The sequence below is a fragment of the Ictalurus furcatus genome, chromosome 4 (assembly GCF_023375685.1).
Source record: "Ictalurus furcatus strain D&B chromosome 4, Billie_1.0, whole genome shotgun sequence".
NCBI classification, from domain to species: domain Eukaryota; kingdom Metazoa; phylum Chordata; class Actinopteri; order Siluriformes; family Ictaluridae; genus Ictalurus; species Ictalurus furcatus.
Window position 1 is genome coordinate 14,962,914 of NC_071258.1, and position 12,814 is coordinate 14,975,727.

The 12,814-nt window shown below is 39.6% G+C and overlaps 1 protein-coding gene across 1 annotated transcript in view; it reads right to left on the bottom strand.

Annotated features, from left to right (window-relative positions):
* mbtps1 (membrane-bound transcription factor peptidase, site 1) overlaps positions 1-11,934 on the bottom strand; it is a 39,827-nt gene extending 27,893 nt beyond the window's left edge. The window contains exon 1 of the mRNA XM_053623153.1: positions 11,740-11,934. Within this exon, the coding sequence (XP_053479128.1) occupies positions 11,740-11,923 (184 nt within the window). The 5' untranslated portion in view covers positions 11,924-11,934. The remainder of the gene's footprint in view (positions 1-11,739) is intronic.
* Positions 11,935-12,814: the final 880 nt, after the last annotated feature.

Below are 12,814 nucleotides of genomic sequence, written 5' to 3' on the forward strand. Positions count from 1 at the left end.
ACAGAATCCCCACTGACAGCCATGCTCAACCACGCCCACTCTCAGCCACATCAAGCAAACACTCCTGTTTGTTGATTAATATTTTTTTTTTGTTTGTTTGTTTGTTTTTGTCATGAAGACAGCAGAAACACAACAGACTAGATGTATAGTGACCAAAAAAAGAGAAACAAACTCTGACTGCAGTCTCATTTGCTCAGGCTCTCTTTATTATTAAATCTGTTTTGTCTGTAGCAATGTGCCAGTTGTGATGACAAAGCTATTATAAATAAGGTTTGCTGAAGCATCAGGACACACTAAACTACATTTTCTGAAATTCTGACAGAGGTGTTTGTGTCACACATTCAGGAAAAATCAGATAGGCTGAGCAGATATACTAAACAAACCGGCTTATACATAAACAAGCAGAAGACACAGGCCATGCGCATCAATGCTCCTGTCTCTGACCCAATTAGCATTGAGGGACAGCCAATCAAGGATGCAAATGTTTTCACGTACCTCGGCAGCGTCATTAGCATTGATAACAGAGATAAAACAAAAGACATCAAGGCCCAAATAAATAAAGCAAGAGGATCTTTTAGCAGACTCCGAATCATCTGGAAGTCTAAACAGCTAAGCCTCAGAACAAAGATCTAACTTTACAACAGTATTGTTAAATCAGTGCTTCTGTATGGCTCCGAATGTTGGAGAATAGTGCAAGATAGTGCAAATGAGCAAATTAGATACCTTCCATAACAGTTGCCTTAGGAATATCTGCAACATCTACTGGCCCAATACCATCTCAAACCTGTACAAAAAGACAAGATCCAACAACGTATCTCAGGAGATTAAGATGGCTTGGACACGTACTCAGGATGTCTCAGGAAAGGATACCTAAAGTGGCTTTGCGTTGGACACTACTTGGCAAGCGCAAACGAGGCAGACCAAGAACAACATAGCAACAGACAGTGGCAACCGAGCTGGAAGAAATGGGGCTCTTATGGGGAGAAGCACAGTTCACAGCTCAGGACAGACCTAGATGGAGAGAGCTAGTAGCAGCCTTATGTCTTACACGGGACGAAGAGGATTACGTGCGTGTTTGTGTCACATATCATAAAAGACAAATGTTAGGTTAGCATCCGCTAATTTTAAGTGCAGGAGAAAACTGGTTAATTTTGACCTTTTTTCCACTAGTTTAGTCTTCCAGGCAGTGACGTGGCAATGTACTATAGTACTTTGAAGACACGTCGGTGTCATAATTATTAATGAGACTGCATGTTCTTATCCTATGAGAATACGCAGTCTCTTAATTATTCACAACAGCACGTGGTGCTTTCCTATGACACGCTACACTGTAAGATCACGTAGTAGATGAGAGGGGCGTTCAAGGGTTGCAAGTGTTTGTTTCAGTGGTGTAAGAGTTAGAGTGTGTTGCATGGCTTTCCCCACGATGCTACCAGGGCTAGACTCTGACTGCGGGCGGTTAGTTGGCCATCAACTACCGACGCACCAAAAGTGCTTGTGTGTAGCAAGCATTTTTCTCAGGAGAGCTATGAGAAGTGAAGAAAGGTGGACTTCAGCCTTGCTTATGAAAGCAGTTTGCGTCTAGACAATGATGCGGTACCAGGTCCTGAGCAGGGCTGTGACGGTGGCAGTTTTTTACCACCACGGTGGTTAATGACCAAATTTATATCACTATATTATATAATTTTAGGGCTGGACAATAATTCAATATCAATATTTATCACAATATAAATTTTTTCAATAATTTTTTTAAACACGTTTCAGATATTTCGACATTACAGCATTTGTCACTGACTGACGTTCAGGGCGCAGGCATCAGTTCATTGTATTCAAACCGAGCAGAACATGGCTATGACTATGTGTGTGATGACATACACCACAGACACGCAGGCAGTGCTCTTCAGTAGTAGGCTAAGCTCCAACATGGCAAGTTTTAGCTACAAAATGAGTACCCCCGACCGCAAAAGAAATGCGACTGAACGAGCTTCCACAAGTGAGGAGAAAGCAGACGAAACAGTTGATTAGAGAGGAAAAACTAATTCATGGTATGGAAGTGGTTTTGCTATCTAAGCTCTGATAAACTTCAGGTTTCAGTGTGCTTGCAAAATGTGCTGGAGAGTGGTGCCCAATAGCAGTGGGAACACATCAAATATGTGCCTGAAATATCACCGCCACCTGTGTCAAAACAAAAACGCATGCAGAAAACACAGATGGCTGCATTCATGCCTTATGACAAATAGTCTACACGATATAAAGACATTACTATGGTGGTCACAAACTTTTTGGCTAAGGACGGTAGAAAACGTGGGCCTCAGTAAAATGATGTCAGTCATTGACCCCGGATACGAGCTCCCTGGCTGGAAATATTTTTCACACACAGCTATACCTACACTTTATAGTGAAGTTAGGGAAAGGGTGGAGGAGCAACTGAAGTCAGTGTCATATTTTGCGACCACAGTTGACGTGGTCAAGCCGAACCTCGGAACCATACTTGAGCCTGAAAGTCCACTTTATTGACCAAGATACCTGATCCACTTTATTAACCAAGAAACTTGTCAGCTTATGCCTCCAGACGGTTTGCTTTCCTGAGGATCACACGGTCGAAGCAATTACAGACGGACTTACGGACGCGCTCACCTCCTGGGGTCTCAGCGAGGACCGCCAGGTCTGCATCACCACAGATAGCGGGACCAATATCATAAAAGCTGCCGAGTTTAACAGATGGACAAGACTACAATGCTTCGGTCACTGATAAAACTCTGCTATTGGCAAGTTATACACAGTTAACACACATTTGAGTATTATGTCATGTTATTTTGCTTATGGTATAAGGATATATTACTAAAATCACTGCAATAACAAATAGACGATATACTTCACACAAAATTGGCTTAACCTAAACACTTCTTATCATAGCAGTGCTTGTAAATTTTTTGATAGCTATTTTTATATTCTTTATATTTGTTTATATTTCACACAATTTTATGCTTGCTATATGGTTGTTGCATGCCACATCATAAGAATTTCATTGAGCATGTGTTATAATGTGCATTTGATTTGATAAATAAAACACTTGAGTTGAGGTGCTGTGTTGTGAAGGCTATGACTATGGAGCCTTGCACTGCATTCTTAAGTGGCTGCTCCACTACTCATCTTAAAGCTCCATACCAAACTCGGACACTAGATAGTACTTAGTTGGCCTATAGTTTATCACCTAAAATTATGTGATTTCATTCCCCCAATTTAAGTGACTTTATAGGCTGTTCATTTATTCTTCGGTCAAGACATACATATTTGTATGGATTTATACATACTGTACGGCAGTTCTATCGATTCAATTCAAAGGCGTTTTACTGGCATGGAAACAGATGTTTACTTTGCCAAATCAGGTGTGAAATAAAAACAAACAAACAAAAAATGTACGCAAGCAGGAGAACTGTGATTTTGCTGTAAGAATAATATAAATAAACCGATTATTGTAGTTAAAATATAAATCCAAATGAGAACTATATATTGCAATATTTTTTCTTTCTGTCTACAGAGAAAGTTAGCCAAGATAAGCGAGTGGACAGAGCAATTGAGGTCCGGTGGTGGCTGCCTTCTCCTACTCCTGGAAGAAGAAACGGGACCTTGCAGATGCTGAGGAGACGTATCACTTGCCAAAGCACAAGCTCATCAGTGAAACACCAACAAGATGGGCTCCTGTCAACAAATGGAATGAATCAACAAATGAAGTGGGTTCTGGAGCAGAAAAGGGCCATCACAGAGGTCCTCTCAAAGGACAAGAAGAACAGGGTGCTGGTTCCTACTTGGCTTGAAGTGGACATTTTAGAGTCTATAGATGCAGCTCTAAGCCCGTTCCTCGGATTCACCGATGCCGTGTCTGGTGAGTCCTAGGTCAGTGCGTCATTACTAAAACCAATGATGCATCTCTTCAACACCTCCACCTTCTAGGAAGCAGAGGATGACACAGACCTCACCAGGACCATAAAGACAACAGTGATGGGATACCAGAATGAAAAGTATGATGACCCAGCCATGGATGATCTACTTGACATGGCATTCCTCTTTGACCAAAGATTCAAGCTTCAGTATACTCAGGAAGAGAAGTGAGAATACATATCAAAGAGAAAGCTGTGTTGGAGATGCTGATTGACCCGGGGAGAAGGAGAAGAAGTGGAATGAGGAAGCGGACAATATTGCACATTTCTCTCTGGTTAGGCACACATCCAAAATGTTCCCAGATCGCCAGTGTAACATTTGGTTTCCCCAACAAGATCCACCTCAGCGGCAGAACCCGAAGTGAAATTGCAGAATTCTCCTGGCTGGATTTTGCCACGCTCAAATCAACCTGCCCGCACCAAACTAAGACAACCCCATATAAGGCGTTTGATTATGATTATGTAATTTGTGTATACAATCTCCCACTATATGGTAGGCTATAAATACAAATTAATTTAGCAACTATTATTATTATTATTATTATTATTATACTTGTATACAAAACACTGTAGTTTGTACTCGTAATAGTGCCATTCAAGCAGAAGCATTAACGTGGCGTGTGATGTGACACCACTGCAGGTGCAAAACTACCACTACAGGTGGCGGTTGTGATGGCCACAGTCACATAAGTTTTACTTGCCTTTTACGCAAATTAACCACTTAAAGCTCCAAGGCCCGCTGGTAGTTGTTAAGTGCAAAACTATGCTATGTACATAGCTGCTGTGTGTACATAGGTACTGATTAATTAGCTACCATTCCAACACTTCTCCCATCCACGCTGCATCCGGTTCGTCCATGTTTTCCTCCATAGTCATGCCAGGGGATAATGGTTCAAATTGATAGGGCAGAGCATGCACCGTTATCCATTGTGTCTCCATTTAGCCCTGGGGATTCAGGAGGAGAGAAGTCCTCAACCTCAACAGAGCCCTGTGTACTGTTGCCAGTGCAAACTTCTAGGTCACTATCCATCTGTACTGTGAGAGTTCTGAAGGTACGAAAATGTACATACGGAACCATTTTTTGCACATAATTAAAAATTTGTTTTCAAATATATGCATTTATAATGTGTATATAAACATATATTCATACATATATAATAATAAAAATTGTACATGTACATTTATATGTATACAATTATACGAAATTAAGATTAATCTAATTAATATGCAATACATGTAACAGGGCATTCAGTTATTTTTAAAAGGGAAAAAAAGAGATGGTAGTCAATGTATTTCATTGAACTTTGCCAGCTATTAAAATCTTACAAATCCTCATACTTTACCCCTGATTTTTTAGCAAGAGTCGGCATGGGCCACTGACAGATGCTTGTCACCCTCTTCCTCCCCTTGCCCCGCCATGCCCCTCCCTTCTTCTCACAGCAGTCCACACTCATTTAAGTTGCATTTTTCAAAAAGATTGTGAGGTAGAGGGGGGGTTTCATGACTCTTTAATAAAGTGAACAGTATGTAGAAAGTGTGCTCAATTGATTTCTATGCAGCTCATTAGAGCGAGTGAAAAATATAAAAAATAAAACTGGAATTGAATCGGAGTGTGAATTGGCCTTTAGTATTAAATGAACCCTTCGTTTGACATTGCATCAATCGATACCATGTCTTTAAGTACTTCTAGCATCTGTTGTCTCTCAGCGCTTTTGTCATATGGCATGACACTTTGACTACGATGTTTTTATGCTGATATAGGTTTGCAATGCTGCCTTGCTAAGTCAGCACCAACGCTCAACATATTTGCACCGTTTTTGAAGAACAGGTTTTTTTTCCAAAACACTCTAACACATGCGCGGTGCTGTTTGTTTTAGGTACCAACAAATTCACTTAACCACGGCTCTCACTCACTTGCGCAGATGAAGCGGACTCATCTTTTTGCAAATATTCAGTGCTTGTTCACCTAATAGTTCTGCTTTGTTGTCTTGCACAGCGCACGAGGTGATTGCCAGTTTCTGACAGTCAACTACAGGCAGGTCACATGATTTTAAACCCAATTTGCAAGTCGCCGAGCAATTGGTGCTCACCAATCGGCAGTCGATCGTTATGTGTGAACTACTCAACAACGCATCACGGAGACATCGGCAACGCCACACAGATATTTGGCATGCTAAATATGGGCGACTCCACATCCTGTTGTGTGAAAAGTGTCGTCTCTGGGAGCGACTGGGCGACGAGTTACAGCCAATGATAGAGAAAGGCATGGGGTGAGGTCTCGTAGCAGGTCTCGTAGCAGGTCTCGTAACATCTCGCAGCGCTCGTTTCTGTCCTATGTCCATCTTCAAATAAACAACTCCTGTTTCACATGTGGTTTTCACGTCATATGTCCGTGTCACTTTTCGCACGTGTCTTCATGACAAAACATAGTTTGGACACCAGATAGAGTCGTCGGGTGACAGAGTTGTTGTCAGATCGTGTAGTGTGTGATCCCCTGTCACCGAGTAATCACGTAGTGTGAACACCACGACGACTTCATGACTCCTGATTACAAGACAGCAAGTCGTGTAGTCTGAAGAGCGGAGCGATCTGCCGACGAAAGTCGTGTAGTGTGAACTTGTGTAGTTTCTCCTTGTAAAAAATGAATAATAATAACGCTGTTGGCTAATTCATATTGCAGTTTTGCGAATTGAAAATAGCACTCTTTCAAATCGAGGATTCAATATAAAACTGGCTAATTGTTCAGCCCTTAGGCAGCTAAGCAGGCATAGATAAAATATTTATTTTCAGTTCACAGTTTATGGCACAAGCAAACTACAAGCATACTGTTCCAATGAAACTAGAGCTGACATATCTGAGTGGTTTATGAGAAACACCCCTGTTCCTCCACTAGCTATGTTTATGCAACAGGAGGCATTTTAAGAATGTTTAAAAATTACCACCCTTCCTGGTTCTCATTTAGGGTTTGAAAGTAGATAATTTCCAGAAAGTTCAGCATTGGAAATAATCCAGTCCAATAGAATGCCTGGAGGTTAAAAAGCAATCCTGGACCATGTTACTTTTGAAGAAGCCATACTCAAAACTGTACACCTCTTCGCAACTTTGAAAGCCATTTGTTCTAAAATAAAAATACTTGTTTGATTTTATTCTAGTTACCAATTGAGATAGAACATAATAGTGAGAAGTCATATCCACCGCCCGCCATACTGATCATTCATCCTTCATATAATATAAGGGAAAATTTAAATTATAATTTAAAATTGTTTCCAATTCCAAAATAATCAATCAATACAGTTCAATGATTTGAAACCGCATATTCATAAAAGACTACTTCATACAAAGCACAAAGCTCACATTCATAGGCCAGCCATCAGGTCACTACAAAGATGTTATGCTCTTGCCTTTAGTCACGTGCACAACACTGGTCTTTTCAGCACGCAGAGCCCGAGGCCAGTGAACACTCAACACCAGAGCTGCAGAGAACGTCCAACGAACAGAGAGCCCCAAAACACAGGAAATTAATCGTTCTGGCTTAACTGCCAGCTTTGAAAGATCCCAAAAAAAAGGAGAGAGAAACCAGGTGCTTATAGGTCAAAATAGAACCAGACTGAGAGATTAAAGACTCAGGAAAACTTTGCAGGTGTTTTGAGTTAATCAGCTAATTAGAGCTCTTCTCAGGTCGACATTTCTGTATTATAAATTCTTTATTCGAATATTTTGAGATACTGGATTTTGATTTCCATCCGTAAGTCATAATCATCAAGAATACAACAAAAAAAGCTTGAAATATTTCAATTTGTGTGTAATCAATCTAGAATATATGAAAGTTCCACTTTTTGAATTAAATTACGGAAATAAGTGAACTTTTCCACGATATTCAAATTTTTTGAGATGCACCTGCATACAGGATATCTCATTTAAAGGTAAGACACGCTTCTATCTCATCGTCTGATTCCGGGAACAGCCATGTTGATCTGATGTCACTCCCTGAACTCGGAGGAACTAGTCGAGATGCCTACCCAGAGTTCCTCAGTAGGAGTTTTAAGTTGAGAGGAGGTTATCTTTGGCTTCTTACAAGTTACACCCTCTATCCAAAAGCAGCATAAACTTCTGGGTTAAAGCGCATTTTCATCACAACACAGAGAGGGGATTTACGGTCTGTTAAAAACCTTATACATAATATCCAGCAGCAGAAACTAATAAAAATGCTTTCTAAAACTGTCAGTTTAGCCATATTCATGCTGTTGTCTCATCTATGATAAAACACTTGCATCCAGACAGTTATAAATTAACAGCAGGAGTATGTACAGTGCCCTCCACTAATATTGGCACCCTTGGTGAATATGAGCAAAGAAGGCTGTGAAAAATTGTTTGATCTTTTGTTAAAAAAAAAAAACACAAAAATACTCTGCTCTCATGGATATCAAACAATTGCAAACATAACTGGTTTATAAAAAAAAGTCTTTGTTAAATATAGGTGTGCAACAATTATTGGCACCCTTTTAGTCAATACTTCCTCAATACTTGAGTTCTACCTCCCTTTGCCAAGATAACAGCTCTGAGTCTTCTCCTATAATGCCTGATGAGGTTAGAGAATACATGGCAAGGGATCTGAGACCATTCCTCAATACAGAATCTCTCCAGATCCTTCAAATTTCGAGGTCCACGCTGGAATGACCATGGCAGGACCTTGATTTTGTGGTCAGTAGACCATTGTTGTGTTGATTTTTATGTGTTTTGGATCATTGTCCTACTGGAAGAATCAACCACGGCCCATTTGAAGCTTTCTGGCAGAGGCAGTCAGGTTTTCATTTAATATCTGTTGATGTTTGATAGAGTCCATGATGCCATGTATCCTAACAAAATGTCCAGGTCCTCTGGCAGAAAAATAGCCCCAAAACATTAAAGAGCCACCACCATATTTAACCATGGGCATGAGGTACTTTTCCATATGGCTACCTCTCTGTGTGCATCAAAACCACCTCTGGTGTTTATCGCCAAAAAGCTCTATTTTAGTTTCATCTGACCATAGAACCCGATCCCATTTGAAGTTCCAGTAGTGTCTGGCAAACTGAAGATGCTTGAGTTTGTTTTTGGATGAGAGTAGAGGCTTTTTTCTTGAAACCCTTCCAAACAACTTGTTGTGATGTAGGTGACTGCGGATTGTAGTTTCGGAGACTTTCTGACCCGAAGACATAACTAACTTCTGCAATTCTCCAGCTGTGATCCTTGGAGATTTTTGGCCACTCAAACCATCCTCTGCACAGTGCGTCAAGACAATATAGACACATGTCCAATTCCAGGTTGATTCATAATATTTCCAGTTGAGTGGAACTTCTTAATTATTGCCCTGATGGTGGAAATGGGCATTTCAGTGCGTTTGCTATTTTCTTATAGCCACTTCCCATCTTGTGAAGCTCAACAACCTTTTGTCACACATCACAGTTATAGTCCCTGGTCTTACACATTGTGATGAATGACTAAGGGAATTTGGCCCATGTGTTACCTCAAATGTATACCCCTGTGAAACAGGAAGTCATGGTTGAACAATTTCCTGTTCCTAGTCACCCAGGTGTACTAAAAAAATGGGAATATACTTCAAATATATTTTTCTCTCATGAATTCATAGGCATGCCAATAATTGTTGCACACCTATATTTAAAATTTAAAAAAAAAAATAAAAACCTGTGATAAACCCGTGTTTTGTTTGCAAATGTTTGATATCCATGAGAGCGAAGTATTTTTGTGAATGTTTTTAACAAAAGATCAAACGGTTAAACAATAAAGACAATTTTTCACAGCCATCTTTGCCCACATTTACCAAGGGTGCCGATATTAGTGGAGGGCACTGTACATCAGGTTACTTTTCCTGAGTTTCATGTTTGCATCACACTGTTCATGTTACTGTATAACAGATCTGAGGCCATCTGGGGTCCCTTTTTTCACTTTAAACATGACAGTGGTGGAAATTATCAACTAGTATCAACATTGTTATTTTTATTATTTACTTATCAGAGCTGCATATGACCAGTCATTTGAAAGGAAAGAGGTTAATCTAAAACTCAACAGCTAAACAAGTATAACTGATGTTAACTTTAATCTAGTTATGGACATGCCCCAAGGAGGGCCTTGGGAATTCTTTTACTATGGAAGGTATCCCTGGATGCAAAGCTTGACACCCCCTGCTTCATACTATTTATATGCATGTGGATATGCATGTCACATTATTGATTTTGGAAGCGTGTGTGTGTGGGTCCTTTAAGCGAAGAAGGCTGTTCACGCTGCTAGCGGTCATTTGGAGAAGGTTCCTAAAACACATGCCCCCGGAAAAGGTCAAATCACCGACGAAATGATCATCTCTAATTTGTGTCTGAATCTAATATGGACTTGAATTTAACTCCTAGATCAATAATTGGATCACTGAATAGTAGGGCTGCAACTAACGATTATTTTCATAGTCGATTAGTTGGCCGATTATTTTATTTATTCGATTAATCGGATGGGGGGCAAACTTTCAGTACCTTTTTTTGTTAATTAACATAAAATCCACAAACTGAGTGTTGCAAATATACTTCAGACTAAAACTTTACACAACTGTTTGTCCAAAACAGAAAAGAAACCAATACACACACACACCAGAATATATATTATAAATTTAGGACTGTAGTTTAATTCTGTGCTTTTTGTGCATCCATAAAAAATAATCCATAAATACTTATATACAATATAAACTAAAATAAATGAATTAAATACACATATATATATAAATTATTTTATAGTATTTATGCATTTTTTTTTGGATGCACAAAAAGCACAATTAAACTACAGTCCTAAATTAATAATAAAAACTCTGCACCCTTCACTGCACCTTGTGGTTTCTGTTACTCGCTGCCTTTAGACGTTTACTTTCAATCATATTGTTTTAATTAGACATTACAGATCTTACTTGCGCTCCCACTCTGCATCAGAGCGTCTACACCGCGCGTGATCAGCAACACGGCCTCGTTACTAACACATCACTTCCGTTATAATAAACGGCAGAAGTTACACTGCAAGCACCCAAATACAGCATATAATGACAAACTTAAATTAAACTAAACCTTTTAAGCAGCTTGCACCAGTTTCACCTGCCCCTTACACAAAAAGGAGCATTCTGGATATAAACATAAGTTTGTCCTCGTGCATCAGTTTGATTTCCACGGTGTTTAAAATGCCCCCCTGCCTTAAAGGACTTGGAGGTCACACACTTTCTTCCTCAGTCACGTGATGATTTTGCCTCTGTCTGATGGTGACTGAGGTCATGTTGGGAATAAAAGGTAATGTTGACATGAACAGTAAACTAAAGAAAGTCACTGTCGGTGACTCGGGTGTCTGCTAATGGCAGCGTGCGTATAACAGCATGCGCTGTCGACTAGGAAGCAGCTTATACTTCCGGTTAGTTAAAAAAAAAAAAAAAAAAAAAACGCTAGTGTTATATTTGAGATGATATTACCTTTCTAAAATTCATACACTAGACGGCAGTCCACAGTGCAAGTGTACAGTACTTCATTTGTGACAAAACTTTAGTATTTACTCTCCGAAGCACGTTTTCAGAACAGAAGAAATGTAATGAGTAAACATGCCCCGTGCTGCGTGCAGACCAACTAATCGATAATGGGATTCGTTGACAACGATTTTCATTAACGATTATTATCTATTTTATCAATTAGTTGTTGCAGCGCGACTGAATAGACATACATCAGTATATCACACAGACGTGATGGCACACAAAAGCAGAAGAGAGAGTGACTCCACTTACCATGCTCCACTACTTTGGAGGAGAAGTCTAGTTTGAGGGTGAGCTGAGAGCAGTTGGAGTTTGAGATCCAGTCCGAGGAGAAGGAAGAGCTGTAGGTGGGTCGCTCTTCCTCTGTGCCAGCCAGGGGCAAGTACCCCGCCAGCAGGGCTACGACCACGAGGAGCCACACCGCTGTTAGCGTCATGGTGTCCGCACTCCGTTTCAGTTCATAACCATCCGAAGAAGTTTAAAAGTGTCTGTTCTTCATAAATCACTGTATTAATGTGGCTGGAATTAAATAAAGACTGATTAACAGAGCAGGAGATTGCAGGTTGCTTTAGATGCAGAGAAGCCTGGGTAATGCATGGCTTAGGCTTTCATTTCTTTCTGCGTTTTCTCTCCATTTTCGGATCCCAGTGGAGATGATCAGTGATGTTGCACAGACTGAATGAGGGGTGCCATCATTCCACACACGGAGAGAATATTAAAGCCGATAAGGAAGTAAAATAATTCGATTCGCAGCTCCAAAACTATAAGAGCCTCCCTTCTCCTCCTACAGAAACATAATACAAAACATCATTTAAAAAAGAAACAGCAAATTGGTCGAAATAAAATGTAATGATAACCAATAAGTTCTTCTAGTGCTAAATCAAAAGCCAACACAACGGTGTGAATCAGATAATTGATTAGTGAATCCACTACAAATGGTAGATTCACTAGTTAAAACAAAAGGCCAAGCAAAATCAACGGTGATGTGTTACTCACAAAGTTAATGACCAACAAAAATCAAGTGTTATGTGTAAACAGGCACATATAGATAGATTTTGACAAATATATATATATATATATATATATATATATATATATATATATATATATATATATATATATATATATATATACACACACACACATACATACACACACACACACACACACACAGTGAGGGAAAAAAGTATTTGATACCCTGCTGATTTTGTATGTTTACCCACTGACAAAGAAATGATCAGTCTATAACTTTAATGGTAGATTTATTTGAACAGTGAGAGACAGAATAACAACAAAAAAATCCAGAAAAACGCACATCAAAAAATGT